The 27,063-nt window shown below is 51.1% G+C and overlaps 1 protein-coding gene across 2 annotated transcripts; it reads right to left on the bottom strand.

Moving 5' to 3' along the window:
* Positions 1-1,717: 1,717 nt before the first annotated feature.
* On the bottom strand, positions 1,718-21,865 carry Ctbp1 (C-terminal binding protein 1). Of its 2 annotated transcripts, none has more exons than XM_005366081.2 (9): positions 21,682-21,865; positions 19,143-19,297; positions 13,855-13,999; positions 11,635-11,841; positions 4,870-5,084; positions 4,387-4,517; positions 3,605-3,732; positions 3,120-3,237; positions 1,718-2,673 (listed from the first exon to the last, which is right to left on the bottom strand). In XM_005366081.2, exons 1-9 carry the CDS (start codon positions 21,686-21,688, stop codon positions 2,487-2,489), a joined length of 1,293 nt encoding a protein of 430 aa, XP_005366138.1. In that variant the 5' UTR covers positions 21,689-21,865; the 3' UTR covers positions 1,718-2,486. The 2 variants fall into 2 exon arrangements, with proteins under 2 accessions (XP_005366138.1, XP_005366139.1); XM_005366082.2 differs by having other exon boundaries at positions 1,718-2,670.
* Between the last annotated feature and the right edge of the window lie 5,198 nt (positions 21,866-27,063).

Raw genomic sequence — 27,063 nt, 5'->3', positions numbered from 1 at the left:
TCAGGGTCAAGGTGGGAGCAGGCCAGGCAGGAAGAGGCTCTCACAGGGCCAGCTGGGCATGAGTGGTACCGCTATGAGGGACTGGAGATCCCCCCTCTGGGGCCTGGGCTCAGGCCCAGCAGAGCAGATGGTTTTCTTTACTCAGAGAGAGCCAGCAGCTAGAGGAGGGACTGGGCAGCTGGCCTTCCTCCATCCTTCCGTTTTAATAGTTGTTTTTTGCTGGAAAATCCATTTCCAGAGTCCCTTTGGGCTCTGACCCAGAGCAGTGGGGAGCAGAGGGTGTTTCCTGGTCTTCTTGGGCTCATTCTGGGCTCAGCATGAGGCCAGACTAGGGTGACCACAGAGAGGAGTCTAGCAACTGCTGTGCCCCTGCTCAAACTGCCTCAGAATATCTCCTCCTCCCAACTACTGTCCAAGCAGAGGGGTCGAAGATAGCTGTAGAAAAAGATAGGTGCCCAGTCCCTGAAGCTCGGTCTCTTGTCTACTGTCCTCAGGTACTGGTTTGCTCCTTGTCCACCATGCCCAAACTCTGCCCTGGGCCTGAAGAGCAGCCTCTCACTCCTGCTCCAGGGGCTCAGCTCTGCTCTGCTCCTGTTGCCACAGGGCCCTTGCACGCCCTACCATTTGGGTATATTGGCCCAGTCTTTCTAGAACAGGTGTTACCAAAGGGCCTAAATACAAATCAACTCAGTTTTTGCCCCATGACTTGTGCTTTTTGGTTCTACTTGAACAAACTACCGTCTCTGACAGTCACTCTTTGATTTGTTCCCCTGCTCACGAGTGTGGGTACATGTGTCTGCAGGTGGAGAGGACAGGGCATGATGTTGGTCACCTTCTTCCATCACTTTCTACCTTGCTCTCACAGAACAGGAAGCTCCCTGTTTTGGCTAGGCTTGCTTGTCAGGAAGTTCCCAGCTCCACCTGTCCCTTCAATGCTGGGGCCACAGGCACATGCAGCCATGCCTGGCTTTTCACATGGTGGTGATTTAAACACAAGCCCTTGTGCTTGCAGAGCAAGTACTTACACTGAGCCACCTCCCCAGCTGCCACCTGCTTCTACCACGTCCTAGTCGACATTATCCCTTATAAATCTGGCCCCTTAAGAACACAGCTGGATCCCTGGGAATGCTGAACTTGTTCACTCTACAGTTCTACATACAAGGCGTGTCTCTAGCTTCAACATTTCAGCATCCACACAGACAGTGTCTCTTTGGTTGAGTCCCAGGCTGGACGAATGGTGCTATGCTCAGACTCTTTCGGGAATCACTGTCAAATCAGTTCAGTGGATCAGAGGCCACACCTGAAGATAGTGTAGTGGAGGAGACCGGAAGCAGAACCGTAAATGCCTGGTGCTCTGCCTGTGTGCTAAGACTTCTTTTTAGTAATAATTTTCTGTTGCCATTTCCTTTGTGAGTTTGTCTAAAATGTCAGGAGTGCTGCCGGCCCAGGAGTTTGGGCAGAAGAAGTGGTCAGAGCTGTGCAACCCCTACCCAGTCCTCCCTGCAAGTTAGGGTGGCCTCCCCAACTCAGGGCCCTGTTCCCTGAAAACAATGGGGACTGCAGCCCAACTTGCTGCTGCCCTCTTCTGGGTCTCCCCAGGACTGCCTGCCTGTTCCACAGAAGCCAAGCCAGGCCCTGGAGGTCATGACAGGCAGGACCAGAGGGACCTGACAGTGCTCCTAGATGAAGCCACTAAAGCGGTACCAGGCATGCTTGCTCTTTCTGGGGTCTTTATTTCTTTAAAATAATTCATACAAATGGTTACAGTCACAAACATGATCTTAACCAAAATATTGCTAGCCTACCACATCAGCAGGACGGCACCACGCAGGCAAGGGTCTGCAACCCCTGCCTACCCAGGACAGACACGGATGGTCCTGAGCACACTGGGCACTGCAAACACTCCTCTGAGCCACTCGCGATGCCGTCTTCATTTGGAACAAAGGGGTTCATGCCAAAATTAGGAAGAACAGCTTTTGTTGTTTTTCTAAATTATTCTAAAAATAAGACAAGCAGGTAGAAAAACAATGCACTGTGTGGCATAAAAAGAAAAACGGGAAGGATTCATTGTCCTGAGAAGTGTGCCGACGGCCACATTCCGGGCACGTTCCAACGTAGAAAAGGAAAAATAATCTCAAACTGACTTGCTGAATGCTCCCTCAGGTTTTCTTTTTGTGGACAGCTAAGCAAACAAATCCTTTGTAATGTTCTAAAAACTGTACACAGACAAGAACATTCGTGATAGAATTAGCTACTAACTTCTTTTGCTTAACGAGGAACGCAAAGGACACAGGACAGTGAGCCAGCCCACAGGACGGGACAACTACAATCGACTTGGGGACGTGCTTCCTCTTGCCCCGCCTGGTGCACGCCCGGGTCAGTCTCTGGAGCGCCAAGGCCCACACTGGATGCCACCTCTGCACACTTGGGTCCAAGGGCACACGGCGCCCTCCACCAGGCGCCAAGGCTGGAGAGCTCCTCACAGGCTACAACTGGTCACTCGTATGGTCTCTATCCGCCTCAGGCTTGACAGTCTGGCCAGGAGAAGGAGCGTGCGGTGGGTGGGCCACGGGTGGGAGGCCGTGGGACAGGGACATGGCGCTGGGAACAATACCTTCCACAGCAGCTGGGATGCCAGTAGGGGCCACACTCACCACACCTGGAGGGTACCTGCTGGGAGAGGAGGGCAGACATGTGAGGTCATCTATGGAGCACCCACCTGCTACACACAGCCCTTTTTGCATGGAGCATCAGTGACCCCTGAGGTCCAGAAAGTTTGGGAACAGTGAACACTTGGTGAGTGCTGGGCAGTATCCCTACCTGGCTTCTCACTTACGAAGTCTTTCCCGAGCCCCATTCCCTGTCTCCTTACTATTCTCTGCCCCAACAATAGTTCTGCCCAGTACTCCTGTCTAAGAGGTTCCTAAGGCCAACCCTCTTGATATCCTTCCAAAAAGCTCAGGGAAGTGGACTGCACCATCCAGCTCAATCCTCTCCAGTCACAGGGGCCTACATAAGGGTATCCCCAGCCATATCACAGCCCACTACATTACCTACAGCCAAGGTCCAGGTTTAAGCCTCACCGTCCTGGAGGCTGTCCTCTGCCCCTGCCTGCTCACCTGTAGGCAGCCCCATTGAGTTCAGGGTGCACCACAGCAGGGTCCATGCTGGCCCAGTGGGTGGCAGCTGTCAGGTGGTCCTTGTTGACACAGTTTTTCAAGCTATCTGGGATCCGGCCTGGGAGGTTGGGAGGTACACCAGAGAGAGACGACAGCAATTTGGGTTAAAACTGCTGCCTCTGCAGAGGCCAGAAGGCAGGCACACAGTCACCCTTCTCCCCAGAGCCCTGGATTACTCCCTATGAACACCACAGGGCTCTGTCCACCTAACAACTCAGCTCCCAACTTGGAGACCCCAGCCATGCACATGCGCCCTCAGCTCACAAGCAGCTGACAGCACTCAGCCTGGCAGGTCTTCATGCATGAAAATGATACATGTGCTACCCAACTTCACCCCAAGGGATGCCCAGTAAGAGACAACCAAGTGCCACCTCCCCTGAACTGGCATAAAACAGATTTGTCAGTCTGAGAGCAAAGCCACCCACCTGTAATGGCTCGCCGGATTTCCCGGGCTGCCTCCTCTCGCATCTCAATGGAGGCCTGCTCACTGTACCATGCAGCATGAGGGGTGCAGATGAGGTTGGGTGCATCCTTTAAGGGTCCCTGGCTAAAGCTGAGGACAGCACATACCCAGTCAGAGAGGTCTGAGCACCCATGTCTGGGGAGGTGCAGAAGGTAGCCAGTCCTGAGATCTGAGGGCCCCTGACCTGATCCCAGGCATCTGTGAATGTGGAGCTGCAGGACTTTCAAACCTACCCCAAGGTCTTAACAATAAGGGTAGAGGGTCTTCCAAGCCTTAGGGGAGGAGCCATGATGGGGTATTACACAGCCCTGCCCAGCAGAACAAACCCTAGGACTGTGGGCTCTCAGACACAGACTCTTACTGCTAGCTCTTCCAATGGCTCATCACTCAATTGGTTACCCCGAGATAGGCTTTGTCAACTGCTGGAGCCCCAGAAAGTCTGCCCCAACAGGACTAAAGACTACATGCTAAGCCAAATTAGCCCTGGCCCCATGGTCTCCAGAGGTTGGTGACTATGGGACCATCACAGACATCAAGAGACAAATTGAGAACCAAGTCAAGTCCTAAGCGTACCCCATAACTGTGGCCAAGGTGAGATAGAATCTTGAGGTTCTTGTTCCCACCTGAGAACAGAGAGTAAACCCTCCCCTAACCCAGCCAGCAAAAGGCCAGAGCTGAAGGACAGCCTACAAATCCTAGTCAGCAGGCTGGTGGGCATAGTCCATCTTGGGGCTCAGGGGGCACCTGAAGGGCTCTGATTCATGCACGTCCAGCGCTGCGCCACGGATCCGCCCTTCCTTCAGGGCCTGGGCCAGAGCCTTCTCATCCACCAGGCCACCACGGGCCGTGTTCACCAGGAAGGCTCCTTGTCTCATCTGAGAAGACAGACAGGACGACCACGTGAGTGAATGACATTGGAGCTTCTCACTGGAGTGGCATACCCACAGATAATCTCACTTCCCACCCACCTGGAGCTGGCCTACTACAGATCAGTTCTAGGAGAGAGTCTGGGCCAGGGTGGGCAGTGGTACCAGCAGGTACACTCTGGACTATCAATGGAATAAGACAGACCCAGGTATCTAATGCTGTTGCTGTCTTGACCAAAGGTTCACTGCCTTCCGGGGAAGAAGGGGTACATCCTGAGGGAAGAGGGGGAGCCACACTGTAAGGAAGGGACAACATCGCTCTGGAGGAGAAGGGAGGAGAGTGGAGGATGCCGCAGCGCACCTGCTTGACAGTGAAGTCATTGATGAGGTGGTGGTTGTGCTCATTGAGGCCGCAGTGCAGGGTCACGCAGTCACTGTGGAAGAGCAAGTCCTGCAGTGTGCTCACACGCTGCAGCCCCAGGGCCCGCTCGATGCCATCGGATAGGTACGGGTCATAGAAGAGGACGTTGAAGCCAAAAGCCTTTGCCCGCAGTGCCACCGCCTGGCCCACACGACCTACAGAGTCAAGATGAAGTGAGACATGCATCCTGAGGCCTTGAAGCCGCCTCACAGCCGGGATTCAAGGGCCTCAAACACAACTTTGCCAGTCTGCCAAAGTTCTACCAGATCCCTGAGGCCTCCATCACAAACACTCAGCCAAGGTGCCTGCTCCCAGGCACCACAATCAAGGGATGGGAGCTAGCTGCCACCCTCCAGCAGCCTGCCATTGATCAGTTCTACTCACTGCTCTGGAAAGCCAATACATAATCAGCTTGGTCCCCTCCCTTGGTCACTAGGTCACTTATCAGACGTCCTTGGAATCTCAATTCTGATCACAAACCGTATATGTGGGGACCATTCTGGACAACACTCTTCCTAGAGATTCATATACCATTGACTCTAGCAGCACAGGACTGATGGGATGGCCCAGCGGTTAGGAGGGCCTGCTGCTGTTTCAGAGGAGCTGAGCTCTGTTCTCAACATCCATGTCAGGAACTCAGAACCACCTTTAACTCCAACCTCTGGCCTCTGTAGGCACCTGCATTCACATGAACATAGCCCCTACACACACACACACACACACACACACACACACACACAAATAGAAATAAATCTTGAAAGGAAAAAAAACCCCAAGAACCTAGCAATAAAGAGGGTACACTGCACATTGTACATCTGCCACCTTTCTGGCACAACTCCACAGATGTACACCCTATGCCCTCTGAGGCAGGCCTGGCTCTGGAATGGGAGCCACAGCCTAAGGATCATGGAATGCAGACATCAACTGATGCTGGATACAGAGAGAACACAGACTGCACAGGCTGCCAGTAGGAAAATGCTAGGGACATAGTCTCTCCTGCAGCATCCATCAATACCTGCCAGGAAAAGAGCACTGAGGAGTCAGACATGCTGGCAGGACATGGGCACAACTTTAAAGAGAGTACCACAGAAATTATAACAGAATAAAGAAAAAACAAGCAGATCCACAGACAACCCAGATGGTGGGATTAGCTGGAAGGACTTCCGATCGCTGCTGAGAACATGTGTCATAGGCACATGTGATAAATTTGAGAGGACAATGAACTCCAGCAGAGAAAGTGTCCTCTACAAAAGACCTGGACACACATTTTGAGCTGGAAAAGCTGTATCTGCAGTAAAGAGCCCATCAGAAGGTCTGATACCAAAGACAGAACAATGGCCAACAGAAATGACCCTAATTAAAGCAGAAGGGAAACTGAATTTTTAGAAAGCCTTTTTTTTATGTGATGAAATGCATTCTTTTTTTTTGTTGTTGTTGTTTTTTTAAAGATTTATTCATTATGCATACAACATTCTGCCTCCATGTATGCCCACACACCAGAGGAGGGCACCAGATCTCATTACAGATGGTTGTGAGCCACCATGTGGTTGCTGGGAATTGAACTCAGGACCTCTGGAAGAGCAGACGGTGCTCTAAACCACTGAGCCGTCTCTCCAGCCCCCTTTAGAAAGCCTTTTAAAGAACAAAAGGCACAATTGAGTTTGGGAAAGCGGAGAAAAGATGTGCCATAGCAACGTTTAGTTAGAGAAAGCTGTATGATAACATTAACAGGCCAGATAACCATAGAGACCACAATAAAGGACGGAGCTCTACCCCACTGTGGTCTAGCCTATAAAGCACTGGTCATCATTAATGCCAAAAGGACAAGAACAAAGAGTGGGAGCAAGTGAAACATGCTAAAGGAGAGAGCAGGGTGCTGGGAAATGCCCGGAGAACGTGCAAACCAGAATTCTGGGAAGTGCAAAGACCAAGTGTGTTTCTGAACACCACAGGGAATTAGAACGCATAAATTATAACAGTCGTCATACCAAACACCTGGTCAGAGGGGTGATGCCTAGGTTCTACCACCAGCATGGGGGAAGTACATTAACAAGCTGAACAAGCTCTGTGCAAATGTTATGTATTGAACCGGGCGTTGGTGGCGCACGCCTTTAATCCCAGCACTCGGGAGGCAGAGGCAGGCGGATCTTTGTGAGTCCGAGACTAGCCTGGTCTACAGAGCTAGTTCCAGGACAGGCTCCAAAGCCACAGAGAAACCCTGTCTCGAAAAGCCAAAAAAAAAAAATGTTATGTATTGATCACTACAGAACACTGCTAAGAGAAATCAAAACATAAAATAATAGCGTGATGTATGTCTTGAGGACATGTGTGTGATTTTCAGAGGCCAGTGTCCCAAAACACTCAAGGACTAAACAAAACACAAACCAGTGAGCTGATTCTAAAGAAGAACTATCAGAAGTGAATGACATGGCTAGGTGTGGTGGCACACGCCTTTAGTCCTGGCATTTGGGAGGCAGAGGCAGGCAGACCTCTGTGAGTTCAGGGTCAACCTGGTCTATAGAGCAAGTTCCTGGACAGCCAGAACAACACAGAGAAACACTGTCTTGCAACACCATCACCAAAAAAAGGAAAAGAAAAGAAATGAATGACAAACAAGGTTTCACCAAAAAGTAAGGTCTCTTGACCCACAGCAATGTGTGCCTGCTACCGAGTAAGGGACACTGTTATAGATCAAAGAGAATTGGAAAGAGGAAACACAACTTTGTTCAAGGATACACCGTGGATGCCAATTGGAGCATTCTCAACTTGATTATTATAAAAAAGACAGAGAGAAGGAGAGGGGAGCGGAAGGGAGGGGAGGAGAGGAGAGGAGGGTATTTCTGAACTGACAGATACTACTTGGAAGCTAAAATCCAAAACTTTTCAATCTCTCTAAAGAAGATGAGATCTGCTATGGTGGTTTGAATGATGGCTCCCATAGGCTCATGTATTTGAATTGGTCCCTAGTTGGTAGAACTGTTTGGGAAGGAAGGATTAGGAGGTGTGGCCTTGTTGGAGGAGGTATATCACTGAAGGTGGGGCTTTGAGATTTCAAAAGTCCACACCACTCCCAGCTCTCATGCTCATACCTAGCTGTGTTCTCATTCTCATTCTCTCTCTCTCTCTCTCTCTCTGCCTTGTGCTTATGGATCAAATGTAAGCTCTCAGCTACTTCTCTAGCACTATGTCTGCCTGCTTGTTACCATGTTCCTTACCATAATGGTCATGGACACAACCTCCTAGAACCATGAGCCTTCAAATTAAAGACTTCATCTTACAAGTTGCCTTGGTCATGGTGTTTTGTCACAGCCATAGAAAAGTAACTAAGACATCTGCCATAATATTTTTAGAGAGCAACGAAACAAAGAAGTAGCTCAGGACCAAAGCCCCCAAGACTCAGCATCTTGTTACTCCATGTGTCCTGCAACACAAACACCAACACATGGCTCTAAAAAACCAGCTCACTAAGAAAAATGAGGAGGAGACTGAAGAATGTGCAAAGCTTTTAGCTAAAAGAGTAAAGGAAGCCAAAGAAAACCACCAGGAGCAAACTGCCAAGAGATGTAGGCTGTCCTTGCTGAGAACTTCTACTTCTAAGACTGAGTGAGTCCAGCTGGACCGACAGTCAGGGAGCCTGCATGAAACTGACATAGGCCCTCTGCATGTGTGTGACAGCTGTGTAGTTTGGTCTCTCGGAAAGGCTTCTCACAGTGAGAGCAGGACCTCTCCAGGTGCTTAGCTGGTTTTTGGTAACCTGTTTCCCACGCTGGATTACCTGGCCCCACCTCGACCCACAGGGACAGTCTTGGTTCTGCCTCAACTTGATGCGCCATGCTTTGTGCAAGCCCATGGGAATCTTGTTCCTCTCTGAATGGAGATGGAGGAGGAGCAGAAGGGGACAGGGGTAGATGGAAAAGGGGAGGGGACAGGAAGTGAGGAGGGAGGGGAAACTGGTTGGTATGTAAAATAAATTTAAAAAAAAAAAGAGTGACAAGCTGGGCAGTTGTGCCATATGACTTTAATCCCAGCACTCAGGGGACAGAGGCAGGTGCATTTCAGTGAGTTCAAGATCAGCCTGGTCTACAAAGTGAGTTACAGAACAGCCAGTGCTACACAAAGAAACACTGTCTCGCAAAACAAAAACCAAACAAACAAAAAATTCCTGTATTCACCTTAGCCAGATTATGGAGGGAGAATTATGTGGCAAATTGTTGCCACTAAAACCCCTGAGCCCTGAGAATTTATTGTTATTGTGGAAAGACACAAACTTATTTGCCTATGTTTCTGGCATAGTATACTCAGCACTGAGCAAAGTGTATGATCCAGGTGGTCTGAGACCTGTAAAATCTGAACTATGAAGCTTCTAGAAAGCAGACTCCTCATGCTTTTCTTTTGGCTAAAAGCTGAAGCACACAGAGACTACTTAAGACACAGGAAACAACTTACAAGTAATAAACTGGATTTCTTCAGAACCAGAATCTGTCCTCACCACAGATACTAAGTGGGCACCAGGGTGTCAATATACTTGTCTGACGAGGCCCTGAGATAGAACACAGATGGAATCTTGCAGATCCACACCAAGACAAACCAAAGAGAACATGACGGGCACCATACTTCAGAACACAGGTGAAAGGTTCTCTAACGGCCAGGCATTCCGGCAAGAAAGACACTCAGACACTTTAGCTGTCGGAGAGATGCAAATGAAAACACAAGGGGCAGCACTAGTGCTGACATTAGTGTCAGCAAAGTTCAAAACTCCAATTAGCCAGCTGACAAGTGCCAAAGCCACACACCTGCTTGAAGAATGCCGTGGTGGCCTTCTGCCAGCTCTGTAAAGTCACTTCACTTCTGCTTAAATCAAAGAGAAGAGTCCCATGCACAAAGAGACATGTCTAAACTTTCTCACAGCAGTTGTCTAAACAGATCAACAGAATCCTGCTTAACAGTAAGAGTCCTGAGCAGGACAGACGTGTGCAGAAGCGAAGGAGCACAGACCCAGGGCCCTGCCCTGTGGGTTCATTTCAGCTGGACTGAGGAACCTAGCAAGCTGTGCCAGAGGGAGCGCAAAGACAGCAGGCAGGAAGGGCTAGCTGGAAACAGTACAGGGCTGTCCCACACAGAAATACATTCCATACTCTGTGAAAGGAGTAAATTTTGTTTCAGTTGTAAGAGGACAAGAAGGAGAGAGGCAGAAGCCTATGGATGGAGAGGCCAACAGCCATAGGAAAGTAGTTGGCATGTTCATTATAAAAGCAAAAGTTACAGCCCACATTGCCTGTGCACCCTCACTGATGAGCCAAGAACTCACCACCATATTCCACACAGAGGTAGACTCAACAGGTTGTAGAAGAGAAGAGCAGAGATACAGGTTCACTAGGGGCACATACCCATCTCCCTTCCAGAGGGAGGCCACAGTGTGTGGAAGCTAGACTCAGACCTGTTCTGCAGTGGGTAGACAGCAAGTACATACAAATAGGAGGTCCTTAAGGTAGAGGGTGCAATAACTCAGGAGCCCTTGTTGTACCCCGAGGGGACAAAATTCACCTTCCTTGCTTGTTAGACTGTACACTCATACACAAGTATGCTCACATGTATAGCCCTGTCTCTCTCTGTAATCTACATTATCCATATGGGATACATGTTACCATCCATGTATCCTAATCTCTAGGGAGCTCTGGGCTGGCTACAGGGAACAACTAGACACAGCAGAGAGGACAGCAGTGTAGGCCAGGTAGTCAGTGGCAGACATGTGATACACTGGACAAACAGGGTACAAAAGGGACACATGGCTCAGTCCCCAAACACGAGTAACAAAAGCAGAGGCAGAGCCACTCTAATAAGGAAAGACCAAACAGACTGCTGGAGGACAAGAAGACCTGAGGGTGGGGGTGCCCTGACCACCCAGACCTGCCCAGTGACACCCTTCACCCCCTCACTCCCCCCATGCTTATCTTTCTTCCATCCTTCAACACATCTTGGCGCTAGGATCCTGAAGTAGGAGGTGCTATCTCATCCTATACATCGGATGGGGGGAGTGGTGGCATACAGTGTCATAGAGCAACAAATAGCCCTGCTGTGCATGTCCATTAGGACACCAACAACCATATCCCAGGCCCGCCTCCTTCTGGAACTGAGGTGACCTACACACACTTCCCATCTCTTGCGGCTGGCAGTAGGGTTGAGGCAGGAGTACAGCGCAGCCAGGGTCAACCAAGGGTAGGCAAGGGTGACAAGAGAGCTCTCAAAGGTGGAACTCTAGCACAACTTACTTTGCCATCTCTGTGGTACATATAAAAGAAAGATACCCACAAAAAGGTGATGGCTGTGAGAACAAGCCAGGGAGCATAGGAACCAACTACTATCTTAGCAGGGCGGAAACAGGCTACTCCAGAGCTGTGGGGAATGAGTGTGTATGTAACCATGTTTATATAGAGGATGCACGTATCTGTGTCCATGTGGACACCATGTCTGTTGGATCCACACATGGCACATGTTATCACCAATGTGTGATGTTCACTTGTACTCTTACCTGACCTCCATGGATGTGAGGAGACACCTGTGAAAGACACAGACTAGTTTCTCTAGCCCTGCCCAGGACTAATTATCCTATGCCCTCAACACAGCCAGCAAGTCAAGGGTCTTTATGGAGTAGGATGGTGGCAGATGGGCAAAGACTATTTGTGCTGAGTCACAGTGGCCACGCACCTAGTCCAATGATGCCCAAGGTCTCTCCACGGATCCTGGCAGCTCCTGAAGCCACCTCTCGAATCTGCTCTACACTCTGGACCCGAGTGCCTTCCCGAAGTGCTTGATGCAGCCAGGTAGTTCGTCGGTACAGGTTCAGGATGTGGCACAGGGTGGAGTCTGCTGTCTCTTCCACAGATGCTGCAGGCACATTGCACACTGCGATGCCTACAAGATATGTGAAGGCACATGTTCTAGGCCCACAGCCTCCTGTCATCCACAGTCAGAGGTGCTGCCGTCAGAGCATACCCTCAGGGTGGTGCTTCAGCAGTAACATGTCAGAAAACATGCCCCACAACCACCTAGGAGACTACATGTCATTGGGCTGTCCTGCATGATGTATGGGATTCCCCTCTGTATGCTGTCAATGTTTTATTATCACTGGTTAATAAAGAAGCTGCTTTGGCCTGTGGCATGGCAGAATAGAGCTAGGCAGGAAAACCAAACTGAATATTGGGAGAAAGAAGGCAGAGTAAGGGAAATGCCATGTAGCTGCCAAAGAAGACTGACGCCCCTGAACCTTACCGGTAAACCACAACCCTCATGGTAAAATATAAAATAATAGTAATGGGTTAATTTAAGATTTAAGAGTTAGTTAATAAGAAGCCTTAGCTATTGTCCAAGTAGTGTTGTAATTAATACAGTTTCTGTGTAATTATTTCGGGTCTGGGCAGCTGGGAATGAATGAGCAGTCTCCACTTACACCTACTCTTGCAGAACACTGATGTGGCAGCTACCAAGCAAACAGGACAGGGGGCAGGCAAATGCTGTCTTGATCATTTCCAGCCTGAGTTATCTGGGCAGGCAGGTGGTTGAAAAGAAGCCAATGCTACTAATGCCCAATTCTTCCCCATCTGGATCATGGGACACACAACCTTCCTGAGAAGCCATGGCTCTACTACCAAAGGGCCAAAGCCAAGGTACATCCTGGGGCTGGCTGGCCCCTCCCTATTGACACTACACAAATCACACCTTCCAGTTCCCTGGGGCTTCCCAGGCCAAGCATGCCCTGGCTACATGGCTCCACGATTCTTACTGTCCTGGGAGCAAGTCAGATGGAGCTTTCTCTCCCCTAGCCATGGTCTCCCAATTTACCCAAGGGCCCATGTCCAGGCACTAAACTGATGGTCTATGCTGCCTTGGGCTGCCCTTAGCCCTTGTCCCCAAGGAGGACCCCATCATCCCAGCCGTGAGCTGATCCTCCACAGTGGCCTTAGTTCCAACTCTACTTCCCATCCCAGCATCCCACTGAAGTGTGAGGACAGAATTGTTTTGGAAACTATCCTATAAATTAAAGGTATCTGACACCACAAAGAGGAATCAAGACAGGACCCATGCACCCTCCAGAAATGACTCCCTTGAAATAAAACAAGGATACAGGGAGCAATAGCATGTAGCCTTGAGATACAGAAACAAAACTGATCCCCCAAGAAGGTATAGATGGTAAGACCTGCCCCACTTTCCACAGCTGGGTCTAAAGGAACCAAACTTGGCCCACCATTAGGCCATCCCTAGCTAAAAAGAGGAGCCTGTGAATTCTAGGGACTACAGTGGGACCTTGTCCAGGAAGGGGCAGACCAGTCACCAAGGTTTCAGCCCCCGGGCTTCCCAGGGCAACATGAGCCAACAAAACAAGACTGACTTTCCCACCACACTACTGCAGTCCTCAGTTGCCCTGTGGTTCTCGGACAGGTTAGCTCCTGCCTCCTCTGCAGCTGTAAGGGGCAGAGCAGCAGAATGATGTCAACAGCACACTGTAGAGGGCAGCCTTGCTTTGTCAGTGGGCCACTAGCACAGAACACAAGCTACTCTAGAATGGCAAAGTATGGTTATGCTGTTTCAATATGAATAGACTTGTGTACAAGTGTCCACTTTGAGCACACATTGCTTCATATGTATACCTGCATGGTTTCAGAACGCATTCCATTTTCTGCTGTCTTAGGAAGACAGCAATGACTCCCTGACTGGCCCTGTTTCAACCCAATCCCTAGGGCCTGGTAGGCTGGTGACAACACAGGGAGTCGCAGCCACATCCTGTGCTGCCCACCACAGCCTGCACTACCCACAGCCCAAATCACCTTCAATTCAAGGAACAGTCCCGGCTCTACTGATTGCCCAATAGAGCCTGAAGGTTAAGTGAGACATCTTGGTCACTGGAAACGGGGACTTCAGAGCTCCTACCTAGATCCCCAGCTGACTTGATGTCAATGTTGTCAAACCCGCTGCCAATTCGGACGATGATTCTGAGAGCTTTGAATTTCTCCAGATCTTCTCTGGTCAGTGTGATGGTGTGGTACATCAGGGCGCCCACAGCCTCATTCAGTACCTGCATTGAGGGAAAACAGGCTGCTTACTAAGCTCCTAGGGACCACAAAATGTACCCAAAAAGGCTGAGCAGCCAGCCTCCAAATGGGAGGCATGGGAGGCAGAGGGAACAAGGGAAGAGACGGGGAGCACAATGCAGGGGCAGCTGTGTTCTCTCAATTGTCTCGGACAGCAGCATGCTACAGCAGAGCCTCAGCAGAGGCTGTGGGTAGTGTCCAAGGGCAAAGACTAGCAGCAGCACCTGCAAGCAACCAGCCTCCATGCCCAAATCTATGGAGCCCACTCCACACCAGTCTCTATGGAGTACAGAGGACCCAAGTAACAAACATATCCAGAGGCAATTGTCGACTGGGAGTGGGCAGGGCCAGCCTCTAAGAGGGCACCACATCCTGTGAGCAACTCTACTACCTGTCCTCTTTTACACTGGTACTTCCTGCTGATCTGGTTGGCTGTGGAGCCAGAGTATCTTCCTGGGGTGGAGACTGCTCCACACGTGAAGGCTGATGCAGCCTCCTTCTATCATAGCTACACAAGCTCCATAGCCAGATGCATGACCCAGCATGCAAACAACTGTCACTGAGCCAGAAAGGCTTTCGCCTGTCACAAAGAGCCACAAGGGCAGAGATAGTAGCCTTTCCACTCATTTTGGGCCCAGGGGCTATCTAAACTACATGAAAAAGAAACAGCCAGATGCTGAGGGAAGATGGTTAGAGTCTGGAATGCTGGGCCGAGTGGCCTCTAGAGTACACACGCTCAGGGCCAGAACTGATGTTTTCCCTTAGTTTTGAGGGAATCAGGGTCACATATACTGCTTAGACATGTGTGGAAAAAATGGGTACCCATTTGCCAGTGGAGAGTCATGGAGAGCCCAAGTAGGAAAGAGTGAATGGGGAATGGGCAGCTGACAGCACAGGGAGTGGGGAGTGAGGAGATTTAGGGGAGTCCTTGGCAGCATTTTGCCATATGGACTTCAGATGGACAATCATGAGGACAGGAGGACTGAACAGCTGGGTAGAACAGGAGAGGCTGGGGGACATGGGGACCAACCCCATACAAACAATTGTTTGCTGAGGCCCATGGCAGGTATAGCAGTGCAGACCAAAAGTGACAGATCTCAGGGTAGTATTAGAATGAGTCTGTAGTTAGGGACAGATTTAACATGGGTCCCTCACTATGTTTGAAAAGGGTTGGTTGTGGACAGGACAGAACCATAGCCTACAGGCCTATGTTGTATGTCAACATGTGTATATGAACAGCCAACTGGTTTCTTACCCTTAGCACTTAAACATGAGAGTAATGTCTTTCAAAAGCATGTTTTCAATGTACCGCAAATGTGCCAACAGAGAAGGGAGAGATCAAAGCATCTGACCTTTCACTGCACTGACTGTGGCCAGCACTAAGTCTTCCAGAAGCCAGTGTGCTTATGTCCTTGAGCTAAGTTCCTACAAGTGGAGGGTCTTCTGAGGCTCTAGACCCTGTTGTTCAACTGCCAACGGACTTCCTCATGTCACCACTGAGCTTTCTACAAATAAACCACAGCCTACTGTCCATCCACTGCTTGTGCTTGAATTTGCCTTCCTGGGTACAATCTACCTATGTTTCTCTGTGAAATTTTTTCATGTTTTTTTCTTTTGTTTGTTTGGGTTTTTTTGTTTGTTTGTTATCTTGGTTTGAAGATACTTGGCTGCAGAACAAAAGCATACTAGGAGTGGGCTTGCTAGGTAGTGGGTGAACCAGAGTTCTACAGCCCCGGTCACCACCAACAGCTGTTCTGTTGGCCACAGGTCTACCCCCAACCCCGTCCCTCTCCTACAATCCCTTTAGTGTTTCCAGGGAAGTCTGGGAAGGCTGCTGCTAGGCCTGTCTCCAAGAGTCCTCTCTGCAAGCAGCCACTCACATGTCCCCATTCACCAGATGAGTGACCACGTTAGTGACCTGACTCTAGGGTACTTGGTGTCCTCAATACCAGACCCGGAACGACATGGGCCCTAGATGTTCATGGCAGGCATAGCATATGATGAGTGACTGGTGCAAACGGGCCATGAGTGTACCAGTGGTAGCACGTTCTGAATGGAGCTCACGCTCCAACCGCAGTGAGGTTTCGTGGTCAGGGCAACAGTGGGCTCACTGTGCTAACCTCCCTCTGAGAAAACACTGGATGGTTTTATCACCTGGTGTGCACAGAACAGCTACCATGTGACACTGTAGCTCCTCCCACCTCACCATCATGCCTGACATTTTTCTGCTGACATAAGGCACATACAGGCAGAGCAGACACTGGCTGAAACCTCTGCACACTATCCAACTCCACAGACACCAGGTAGCTTTGCAGCTGTTCTTCTCCACAGAGGGAAGTGGTATCCAGGCTTTCTACTGTGCCAGTGATTGATCATCTGGCCACCTGGTGGTGAACTGTGGGTTTTCAGGGGGCCACAGAGAGGCTTGCTGAAGTGGTTTATATAAGCAGTTCTTCTCTGACCGGCTTTCTGCAAAGATTTCCTTTTCCTGCTCACTGGGAAGGCCTGAAGGTCTTACATGTACCCTGGGGCCAGGGCACAAAGAGCAGTGCCCACTTGACCTCACTGAAATTTTCCCACAGTTTACTTTCCTGAGTCATCTGAGCATGCCCACAGACTCCTTTCTAAAGCAGTATGTCTTTTGTGTGTAAGAAAAGAACCCCCTCCGCTCTTCCAACTGGAACACCATCCCAGCCTGCAACTGGTTTACCAGCACTTTGTCCATATACCTGAAGGCCACACCCATCCCTGGGTCTTCTGCTCTGTCCCATCAAGGCACTAACAACGGGTCTCAGAATCTCAGCATACTCTCAAAGGGGGACCTGTTGACCCATGGCAATGGACTCCTGCACACAGCGAAACCCCCTCCTCTCAACCTTTGTCCTGGTTCCAGGTGTGTCTGCAACACGAGCCCAAGGTCAGTGCATTAGCAGCCTGCTGGCCACACGAGACACTTCTGCCCACTTGCTCCTTGTACATCTTAATTATAAGGGGCCGTCCTCTGGCCTGGGATGTTCTGCACCCATGAGTCATGAAGCGTCATTCTCCCATCTCCAGTGGGGAATTCCTGCTGCCCTAAGTCCTCACTCGGCATATGCTGGGAGCAGTGTCCCTGGGTTCCTCCTCAGCACATGCAGCCCTGGGCTGAAGGTCATTTGCCTGAGAAATTGTACAGTACCCAGCCAGGGGTGTTCTGAAATTCCTGCCACAAGTGACTTTCCCACACCTAGTGGGCATCTCCTAGCCCCTCTCAGAGTCCTCCTGGGTCCATGGCAGAAGAGCCAGGGTTTCTGGGAAGTTTTCTTCATCACGTTCTTCCTTGCTAGTGTAACATTCTCATCTGCAATTTAGACAGTGACACACACAGGCAGTTGTGACGACTTCTCGCTCTGAAAGGACAATTCCCACGTAGCAATGATACGTAAGACAGTTACTTCCTCTCCACACCTAGAGACAGGTGTCCCATATGTTTGGTTACATCTTCATAGCCATTTGGGCACATGATCCCTGTCTTGTGACTGTGCCATTCCCAGTATATGGCTTCCCTCTTATGGTACACGGTACCTACCCAAGGCTTCAGCCATCATCTCCAATTTCCAGCCAGCAGAAAGAGGGAAGGTGACTTCCCTCAGTGATATGCGCCCAAGGTGCTGTGTGCCTGTGGGTCATCCCATTCCTGAGCCAGGCAGGATCTGAGGTAGGATACAATCTGCACAGCTGTATCACCCAAGGGCACTGGGTGGTTGCCCAGTTTGGGCTGCTGTGAATCAAGCTGCCATACGTTCAGGTAGAGATGAAGTGAGAACGCGTGTCACGTCTGCGAGGACTAAGCCCAAGCATGGCTGGTAGAACAGTGAAAGGTTGTGTAACAATACAGAGTGCACAAACTGCCAGGGTTGTGCCTCACTGACATACTGCTTCCTACTGTTGAAGGGAAATCTTCCACCATTGGCATCTAGTTCCCTCTGAGTTCTAGGTTCTGGTAACTTGCCCACTCCTCGCTCCATTCTCCTCCCATCCCCCACTCTCCTCACAACACATCAGAATCAGGTCTTCTGATCTCTTCCTTCCTACTATTATGTCCTCTGTTTTTTCTATTGCTCCCCCATACCTACTACAAGACCCTCACTATGGCACTGTCTCCTAGCTGAAGGCAGCCCACCCCACAATCAGACTAAGGCTCCTGCTGATGAGAAGCTCTCAGCCTTGCCTCCTTGTATCTGATTATCTGTGTGGAAGTGACAAGTTCCCAAAGACTACAGACACACACTGAGGCCAGGCTGGAAGGACTGTCCCAGATGACTCTGTAGCCACTGAGGAGCAGGGCTGTAGGTCCACTGTATGCTAATGCCATGCCTGGCACGCTTACAAGGCTGGGTACTAAGCTAGGTGAAGGTTCGTTCAGATATGGGTGTCACTGCCCTCTGAGTCTGAGACAATACCTGCAATGGGCCAACAGGCCCACCTATTGAGGCCATGGTGCCACCGAGAGCAGAGCTCACCACTCCTCCCGGGGAGCAAATCTCCAGGCTAGTCAACCAGACCATCTACAAGAGCAGATGCCAAGTCCCTCGTGGCAAAATCCCTGACTGGTTCTACCCCTGAAGGCTTTTTAGGTTTGCTGTAAAAAATGCTTTTCAAGCTCTCTCCAGTGTGAAGTCTGACTTGGCTAGGACACAAGCAGAAACCAGGTGAGCATACTCCAGGTAACAGAGGAACTCAACTGAAGTAAGTAAACATCAATCACAGAAGCTGCTTAGAGCTACTAACACCCGACAACAAGCTCTAGGCAGGTACTGTGGATGAAGATATTGTGACTTTCTGTATTGCAGGGAGCATCCAGCATAATCACTGGCAGAAGCCCATAGTTCCACTTCTTCTAATGAACTGGGTGTGATGGAAGAAACCAAGAAAATACAGAGTAAGCCCATCTCTACCGTCTGACAAGGCCACCAGGCACAGCGACAGGTCACACAAGACTAGGTGGTACTTAGACCTAGTGTGGCCAGAGGCCCAGGAGCATGACAAGTGTTGTGTGCTGACTCAGACTGCAGCCTGAGGTGGCAAGGCCCATGCTCTGGAGCACTCCCTACTCCCCCATGAAACTTGGCCAATTTGTGACCCTACCTTCTCATGGATCTCCTGTGTAGACTGTGCATCACAGAAGGCCACTGTGGCCACATCCTTCAGGATAGGCATCTCCACTGTGCAGTCCCGGCCATCCAGCAGCGCCACCAAGGGCCGGGGGTGCATGGGCCCATTCATGATGGGAGGTCGGACGCCTGCAAGAAAGGAGCAGACCACTTAATGCCCTCAGCAGCTCTAATCTGTGACCTGAGGACTGTGCTACCCACTAGAGCTGAAGAGATCAGCCCTGAGAACTTGCTGTACTCAGCATCTGGTTACATGGGACTTTGTAAAATGCAAATTAACACTGTGAAGAAGGAAATGGAGTTTGTGATAGCTCACTGATGACTGAGTGGACTCAGACCATCAATCCCTCAAGAGCACACGACTTAAGATCTTTGCAGACCCTAGTGGGGCTGTGGGGAACAAGAGAACTGGGAGCCGTAGGCTATCTTGTCAACACAGAAATGTACAGGTCACAAAAGGATGGGATTTGGGAAAGAGCCTGGTCACTTTTTGTTGCTTAAAGTCACTATTTGTGACTGCCCAGAACCCCAGAACCCCAGAGAGAAACCACAGGGATTTTAGCATGTGACCCAATCTGATATCATTCCTAGTGATAGATTTCAAAGGCCAAAAATCTGTGACAGTAAAAAAGGCTACCCCACTGTAGAGCCCACCTCCCAGATCAAAGTGAGAAAGAACCTTAGGCCTGGAGTGCAACTCAGAAGAGCACTTGCCCAGTGGGTGTAAGGCCCTGAGTTTGTTTCCTAGTTACACCAAAGCCTTCACAGATACGGCATCTGCTTGCTCCCAACACACCCTAGACTAGACCCCACTTGGGGCCAAGTGCAGTTCCAGGGACTTCACAGGTACACAGGCGACACAGTAGTCCCAGGTACTGTCTGGCCACCTTGGGCAGGGCAGCAGACACCTCATGGTGACCAAAGGTAGCTCCACAGTAGCACGCAGCACCAGGCAGGGCCTTGTCTGGCCCCAGGGCCTCCTAAAGAGTTGGCCAGGAGAATGGACCATGGAGAAGGCACAGTCGGGAGTGGAGGACAAGAAATATGTCACCATACAGTCTCCCACTGAGCAGGCCAGAGGCAGCCCTGCAACAGCTGCTGGCGAGCAGCAGCCTACAGAGTTCACAGTCACTCTTCCTGCCTCCAGGTGCAGAGGCTGCCCCAAGCTGCCAGTGCCAACGACGTGCCTCGGAGAGTCCACGTCACAGAAAGGCAATGTCCTAGGAACTGTCACATCCATGTACAGCAGGGCTAGTGGACAATCACTCTGCGTGTTTCCAAGCCTAGAACTGGATACCTGGGCTGTGACACCGGTCTCACCGACCACCAAGAAATAATGGAGCTGCCTTCTAGACAATATTAAGCCCAAGGACTCCAGCTGAGGAACAGAGGTGTTGCTATACACAGCCCTTCCCCAGTATCAATGTGCATATAAAAAGACAGCTCTACCTCTCTATGACTTCATAAGCAGTAAAAGGAAAGGTGCTGAGACCTGATGAACCCAGACTTCAAGGTCACAGGCTTGGCATTTGCATACTCCCTTCCTTGACCCCTATGGATCACATCCTTAGCTACCCCTGTCACCAGACTGCAGTGGCGGACAAACAGCAACAATTCAACTTGGACTTGCAAAGTGGCTTTTCTCACATGAAAGTATTACTTTCTGTAGAGGTGATGGACTTACTGCTATTTGAGAAGTGTTGATAAACATCTCCCTTTCTCATCCCCCAGCCTGAACACCACATTCTGTAAGAATACGGTGAGCAATGCCCATGTCCACAAATCCTCTAAGGCTACAAAGCAAGTCCTCAGAACACAGCCTGAACCTACTGCCTAGGAAGTCTATATCTCATCGAGGACCCACTCAGCTGATGGAAACTCTACTCTTTCACCTATAAACAACTCCTTAGGGAGGATCTACAGATGTGGGTGTGGCTAGACTTGGGTCTAAAAGATGGGTATGATACCCAAAGATTCATGTGGGAGGACAGAAGAGCAAGCCCTCTAAAATCTAGTGGGCTTGTCACCGGTGCCCCCTCTTCATTCACAGAGCTGCTCCAGCTAGGGTCCTCCCAGACAAACCCATGCAGGAGGCAGACAGATCTAGTAACTGGACCCCTGCTACACAGGAACACTAGTCCAGGGCTGAACTCACTTAAGAGCCTTTCCCAGACATAAGACAGAAAAGACAAGAAACCCCTGCTGAGCCTACCTCAGGATCTCAGGCCTGCATCGGGACATGCACAACCTCAGAATTGACCCTCAAGCTCCTTCAGGGAAGACCTGGCTTCAGCACCCACTTCCTTACCCTCGGGACACTTTCTGACAGAAGCCAACCCCTAGCACAGCAGCTGAGGACTGCTGACCAAGGCAGCCTGCAAACACCAAGCACATTCTTCAGGCATCCCATAGTCCTCAGACGTAGGTCAGCCTGCCTAGCTTATGGCAGTGCAGCCCATGTCCCTCCTGTAGTTCCTTTGCAGAGATGGCTTCACTTGGCAACCCCTACCAACCTGACATTGCTTAATTGGGGCAGGGTTTCCACGACCATGAATTCGCCTGTCCAAAGCTTTTTGTCTTCAGAATCCCCAGGCCGAACCGCGTTCTGTCACGGAGCCTCATCCCACGTCTTATTGTCTCCAACCAAAGCTCTCAGGCTTCTGCTCCACTGAAGCCTGCGTCGGGTTCAAAGTCTTACTAAAAATCAAACACAAGAGACAAGTTAAAATGCCATCAACGGCCGGCTAAAACTCAGACTCCAAGAAGCTCCATGGAGTGAAGCTGTATGCTACATCCTTAGCTCTGTGCAGCTACAGCTGCAGAAGACCAACTGGACAGCAAGGCTCTCACTCTGAGTTCGTGATTCCAGGCTGGGGCAAGCCCCCAAGTCATCTATGTGGACCTAGGAACCGCTCTGCAGTTGGCTGCCCCAACAGACTTCTGCTCAGCCAATTCTCCACAGTGGAAGGTAAAAACAGCCAACATCAGGTACAGGGCCTTGAAACTGCAGAGAGGGGCTACCAGCTTTCCTGGGAAGCTCTTCTTTATGTTTACATTTCCTAATACTCGAGGCTGTTCTAACCATGTCCCAACATGGATCTTTTAACAAGGCTTTCGGGCAAGCTTGCCAGGTGCTGGCTTTCTAGCACTCTACCCAACTTCCTGTATGTCCCTGCTCAAAGTGTCCCTGCACCAGGAATGATTCACCTGCAAGTGCTGCCCAGACGCTCTGGAAATGTAGGCCATGACACCCAAACACATAATGGTAGGCCTGTAGCCCAGAAACTTAGGGTATTACAGGTGAGCACAAAAGCCCAACCCCTGAAGTGTGCCACTAAGCAGCCAAAGCCCTGGCCCCTGGCCCTAGCATCCACTCAGGGACCAATCCTCAGCTTAGGTGGACATCAGGCTGGCTAGGATAGAGCCTGGCCTTGACACCCTTCAACATCACAAGAGACAAGAGCACTTGTCAGTCCAGACTCTGGAAGCTCATCCAGAAAGCCCACACGTGGCCACAATCCAAGGCAGATTGGGGCTTCAGAACCCAGCACCCAGTGTATTTGGGGAATAGCTCCTTCCAGAAGGCTCACAAACTTTTTCCCCAGCTCTCTTGTGAGTTCCCAGCACCCGTGCCCAGTGCTGGCTTCCAGAAGAGCCCAGCCTTGAGGAGCAGCACAGACAATGCGGAACCAGTCAGTAAAGCAGCAACAATGCCCTTGAGTCACAGTCCTGCCAGTGCCAGGCACCTGCCACAGGCCCAATCCTTCCCTTAGTCAGTGCCATGAGAGCCTTTCCCAGTAGAGGGCGCTAAGGTGCCACTGCAGAAGCAAAGGACCTGAAGTCATAATGCTGGGAGATCTAACAGATTTGTGGCAAGGAGTGTTTGTCCCTTGCATGAGCCACTGTCATCTGCAATAGCAAAAGCAGCAGCCATCTGAGCCATGGGGACTCAGGGACCATGTCTCAAAGAACTAACCGACAAAAATCCTCCCGGAATGGCCAGCACTTCTCAACTAGGATCAGATCCCTCCTATCCTTCAGCCACCCCATCCTCTCTGCTCCCCCTTCCCCAGACAGGATTTCTCTGTGTAACAGCCCTATCTGTCCTGGAACTAACTCTTGTAGACCAGGCTGGACTTGAACTCACTAAACCCTGCCTGCCTCTGCCTCTCAAGGGCTGGAATTAAAGGCGTGTGCCACCACCACCCAGCACACCCCCATCCTCTTTAAAGGTACTCTGGGAAGGGATTCTGCAGCAACGGGGGAGGGGGTCAGAGTTTCCTCCTACCTCTAGGCACAGATTCTTCTGGGGTACAAGGCCAGCTCTACTCCCCAGCAGCCCTTTCTGGGAACAAAGCTGTCCTATGGGCTGGTCCCTACCCAATTCTGAAGGCCAGAGGACAGAGTCTGGCCACTCAGATCAGGTGGAGGCAGACGCTGGAAGTGCCTACCGTCTGGCAAGAACAGAGCTGGAAAGTAAGAGCAACATGCCAAAGGCAAGGGTAAAGCACAGCGGGACAATGGGATGGCTTGGAGGGAAGGTGACTGTGAGAAACAGGAGTGCTCACAGCCAGCTGTGACTTACACCACACATCAGGGAGGCACAAAATAGAAACCATGATAAAAGGCATGGATTTGCCACACAGATTATTCATTTTCAGTAACATTGGTCAATTTTGTGTGTCTGTGTGTCTGTCTGCCTTTGTGTGTTACAACAGATACTGCAGGTCTTGACCCCTGAGAACACCTGCCCATTTCAAAGTCAGTTGGGAACACTATCCTCACTGGAAGAGCATGGGCCGTGTGTGATGTTCCAGATTATTAGGGGCTGCCTCCCTCCGCGCCCTTCTTATCCTTCCAGTGCTGTAGGGACGTCTGACTTTGTAGAGGACACGGAAGTCATGAGACCTAAAGAAGGCTCCGCTGGAGACTTGTCTCTGGACAAAGCAGCCCTGTGTGTATCTCCACTGGAGACGGTGGCAGGAAGAGCACCACAGCCATAGAGAACTAACAGAAGGGACAGCAATGCCTGGGAGGGGTAGAGATCTTTCTGGATCCCCACTATCTATGCCTTCCTGTGGGCTACAAAACCCACACCTCTGGCCCATACAATATCACTCCAAGCCTGGTAGATTTTTTTTCCTTGAATCACGCAGGCAGTGCAGCCCTGTCTAAAATTCTTCAAGCTCCTACACTGCCTATAGAACACAGGTCTGATGCTAACTAGAGGTCATGAAAAGACCAAGGACTTCACAGCAGTTAAGTCAGGCAAGGCTGACAAGAGGCCATACTATAAAACTTTATAGGAAATGGTCATGTCTTCTGAAGGTGCCACCCAGTCCACAGAAGGGCTCTGGAAGGACGGTGCGTGTCTGTGGGAGAAGATGCTGCAGCTGCTGCAGGACCGCTCAGAGACTACGGAGACTGCGTGTGTCTACCCCACAGGACCATGAGGATACAGATGCCGACGGAGACTGCGTGTGTCTACCCCACAGGACTGTGAGGATACAGATGCTGACGGAGACTGCGTGTGTCTACCCCACAGGACTGTGAGGATACAGATGCCGACACTGGTGCTGGTAGACTTTCAAGTGGCATTCTGGACACACAACCAACCCAACATACGCTGCTATTTCTCTTATGCAGCAGCTTACACCCCAGGACCTGGAGGCAGGCCACCCTGCCCAGCACCATGCAGGCCAAGTCCTTTCCTGCCACCAGCAGGATGAAAACTAGTGTAAAGGTACTGTCATGGAGCAGAGACTCAGGACATTTCTGCTTCACACGCCATGCCAAGGAGCCACAGGGCCACCAGGTAACATGGTCGGCTCTGCCCCAAGAGGGTCCTCAGCAGTACGTAGTTCTGAAGATGAATGTTCGCAGAAACCTCTTGCCAGGTCACACTGCAGGGCATGCACCACTCTAGTTCAAAAGGCAGGCAGGAAACAGCTGGGGGCCAAAGACCTGATCCTACCTGAAACCCTGGGGGGGGGGGCACTGGACCTCTCTGAGCCTGGGGACCATCTGGAGAGAGGCTAAGCACACAGCTGAAACTCAACTACAGGCCACAGGTGACAGAAGAGAGGTAAGAAGTCAGAGCAAGAACAGGATATCACTGAGGCCCCCACCAAGTCCTCCAATCCACATTACGTACAACTAGCATGGCACGGTGCCCTAAGACATCTGTGGATGCCAGCGGACACACACAGCAGGACCATGCCTGAGCAAGCTCCAGAGCAAAGGAAGGGCAGCCTCAAACCACAGCTGCCAGCCTAAATAGTAAGACAAGGAAACACAGTTCCGGAGAACAGTATCACCCCACACTATCCATGAGGCTGTCCCTGAACTTGGCACATCCCACAGCTGTTACCCCATGTTGCAGATGAAACGCAGAGAGGTCACACATGAGTCAGGGCTCATAGTCATGTCCACAGACATCAATCTTCCAAAGATCATGTTGCCCCAGGACTCAAGATGTTGGCCCCACTCTCAAGCATTGGGCCTGAGGCCCTGCATGCCAACTACACTAGGTGGCATCCTGCACACTCCTGTTCCTAATGGGCACACACACTCTGATTCTGGAAATGACAGAGCAGAAACAGTGAGGACACACATACTACCCGGGGGAAAACCGCTTGGTGTCACCTTACTGACACCCTGGCTCACAAGGCCCACCTTCCTGAATACCAACTAAACATCCCTTTTCCTTCCTAGGAGGCAAATTTGTCCTGGCCAGTCCCAAACTCATCAGGACAAGGGTCAAGGCCCTGGGCCAGAAAAGGTTTGACAGGCAAGACCAGGATGAAGGCTGTCTTCCTGATTTCTGGAAGGCAATGGGCTAGGCCTACCCTCCCCATCCACGGAAAATTCTGGCCTACGATCCTATGATTTTGGGTGCAGAACAGTTTCCCACAAACACACACCCATACACACACCTCCAGGGAGTGACAGCTCTGAAATGGTGCAGTACACCTCCTTGGGGGAGGAGTACCCACCACCAGCCCAGGATAGAGGGCAGGCCTGGAGGCCCTTACCCTGTCACACCCTGAAACAGGCCCACAGGATCTGCGACTTGGCCTTGTCTGATAGAGGTGCAGTAGGCCACCACAGGGTGCCTCCCTCCTGCCCACAGTTCCGTATTTCCTGCTGGCAGCACACACTGCAAGGATTCTTCCTCTACTGTCTTTCAGGCTATGAGGAAGAGGGCAGTGTCCTTTTTGGGGCAGAGATGGGTCCAGACCCTTTCATTAGTAAGGGAGAAGAGCCAAAGAGAGGGATACCATGGGGTGCTTGGATGGTAGGCAACAGCTCCTCTGGGCTCCGTAACCTCTGGGCCGCCCCGCCCGAAGGTGGGGTCGGCCCCACTGCGCGTGCGCCAGGCTGCGCGGCCAGCGAGCACCACCAAGGAAGGACTGCCCTCCACTGGCAGAACCCCTGTGGTTTAAGGACTTTCACAAATGAATAAAAACTTATATGGTCCAAGGCCAGAGCCAAGCTGAGCATCACTAAGTCACCTAGAGCAGTAATGGACGTGTATGCCCTCCATGTTCCCTCAGTGCCACCTCTAGAGAACTGCCCGCTCCCGGATCCGCCAACCCGAGGCCCAGGGGGGGGGATCCACAGGCTCGTCACTCCGGGTACACCTCAGTGCCAGCCGGGTATCCACGGGGAAGGAACCTCGCGGGGCCGCGAGCTAGGAAGGCAGGTCCAGCTAAGTCACAGCCTGGGTCGTAGCACCACAGGCCCCTTTGTCACCTGCACGGGTCGCGGGCAGGCAGGAGACTATAGGGACGCGCACTCAAGTGCAGAAGTTCGCGCATGCGTCCCTCCCAGTGGCCACACCGGGCCCCCCCCTTCCCCCTCCCAGCTCGCTCACCGACCGCGCACGCGCACTC

Source organism: Microtus ochrogaster, unplaced genomic scaffold (assembly GCF_000317375.1).
Source record: "Microtus ochrogaster isolate Prairie Vole_2 unplaced genomic scaffold, MicOch1.0 UNK6, whole genome shotgun sequence".
NCBI classification, from domain to species: Eukaryota; Metazoa; Chordata; class Mammalia; order Rodentia; family Cricetidae; genus Microtus; species Microtus ochrogaster.
The sequence above is the reverse complement of the archived record's forward strand: the minus strand, read 5'-3'. Positions and strand labels throughout refer to the sequence as shown.

Excerpts from the sequence above, each read along its gene's own strand:
- Ctbp1 (XM_005366081.2), bottom strand. Across the intron at positions 11,842-13,854 it reads CAAGTCAGCTGGGGATCTAG|GCATCGCAGTGTGCAATGTG; the intron begins GTAGGAGCTCTG and ends CATATCTTGTAG. Across the intron at positions 2,674-3,119 it reads CTCAATGGGGCTGCCTACAG|CAGGTACCCTCCAGGTGTGG; the intron begins GTGAGCAGGCAG and ends CTCCTCTCCCAG.